Source organism: Phaseolus vulgaris, chromosome 4 (genome assembly GCF_000499845.2).
Source record: "Phaseolus vulgaris cultivar G19833 chromosome 4, P. vulgaris v2.0, whole genome shotgun sequence".
In the NCBI taxonomy this organism is placed as follows: domain Eukaryota; kingdom Viridiplantae; phylum Streptophyta; class Magnoliopsida; order Fabales; family Fabaceae; genus Phaseolus; species Phaseolus vulgaris.
The window spans coordinates 41,907,980-41,909,165 of NC_023756.2; the positions used below are offsets into that span (position 1 = coordinate 41,907,980).

The window sequence follows — 1,186 nt, forward strand, 5'->3', positions numbered from 1 at the left end:
TTGTGTTTGTTTCTTTATCTGTGATGATCGTGTTTTACACGGGAGCAGATGAGATTGCAGGTAATAGAGCTCCTTAGTGAGCAGCTGGAGAATGAGATAGTTTTATTTGAATGCTTTGTTTTGTTGTTAAAACTTTTGATGTATATATTAAATCCCTTTGAAGAGGGATATTTCTTTTGAGATACACATATAAGAAAGTAGTATATGTTATTTGTAATTAGATATTGCTTGTTTTACTTTTATTTCATTATATATGGGTAAAATTAAGGATGTTACATTATGGTTTCGAACCTTAGGAGACCTAAGGGTTATAGGATTTTTTATGTGTGCTTTAGTTGGTTTGTGAGTAAAACTACATAGTTATGATTTTTTTTTTTAGATTTATCCTAAATCTTTCTTTTCTGTTGTATAACATGGCTCCTAGACCTCCTACCCCTCCCCAACCTTCTTCTGAGGTGAACCAGATTGTCAAGGCTATTGAGATGATGGCAAATGCTATCCAACAACAAAATATGGCAATGGCTCAGAATCACCAGGCAGCAATGCATCATTGGGAGACTGCTAGATCTGCTGCAATAGCTTCCCATGTCAGTCAGTCTCAGGAGCAGATGGGACTGACAGAATTCATGAGACACAACCCACCTAAGTTCACTGGGAATGCCACTTCTGACCAAGCAAACCAATGGATAAGAGAGTTAGAGAAGACCTTTAGGGCAACCTTCTGCCCTGAGGATAAGAAATTGATATTTGCTACATATTTATTGTCTGGAGAAGCAGAGTTCTGGTGGATGGGAGCTCAACAGATGATGGAAGCCAGAGCTGAAGTATTAGACTGGGAGAGTTTCAGAGTGAAGTTTTTAGAGAAATATTTTCCAGATAGTGCAAGGTTTGCAAAGGAAGCTAAATTCCTCAGGTTGGAACAGGGAAAGATGTCAATGAATGCATATGCTGCTAGGTTTGAGTACCTAGCCAGATTCTACACCTAGACTACCTCTGAGGCTTGGAGGTGTAGGAAGTTTGAAGAAGGTTTAAAACATGGGCTGAAAAAGACTATAGCTCCTATGTGGATTAGAGAGTTTCCTGCCTTGGTGGAGAAGGCGAAGATGGTGGAGACCCTAGAAAATGGTGATTCTAGGGTGATCAGATCACACCAAGGAGGGTCTTCTAGTGGGAAGGCCAAGGTGCA

General features: G+C 39.8%; 1 protein-coding gene across 1 annotated transcript; it reads left to right on the forward strand.

The window, feature by feature from the left end:
- Positions 1-413: 413 nt before the first annotated feature.
- LOC137838843 (uncharacterized) lies at positions 414-986 on the forward strand. Its single transcript, XM_068648061.1, has one exon. It carries the CDS (start codon positions 414-416, stop codon positions 984-986), a length of 573 nt encoding a protein of 190 aa, XP_068504162.1.
- Positions 987-1,186: the final 200 nt, after the last annotated feature.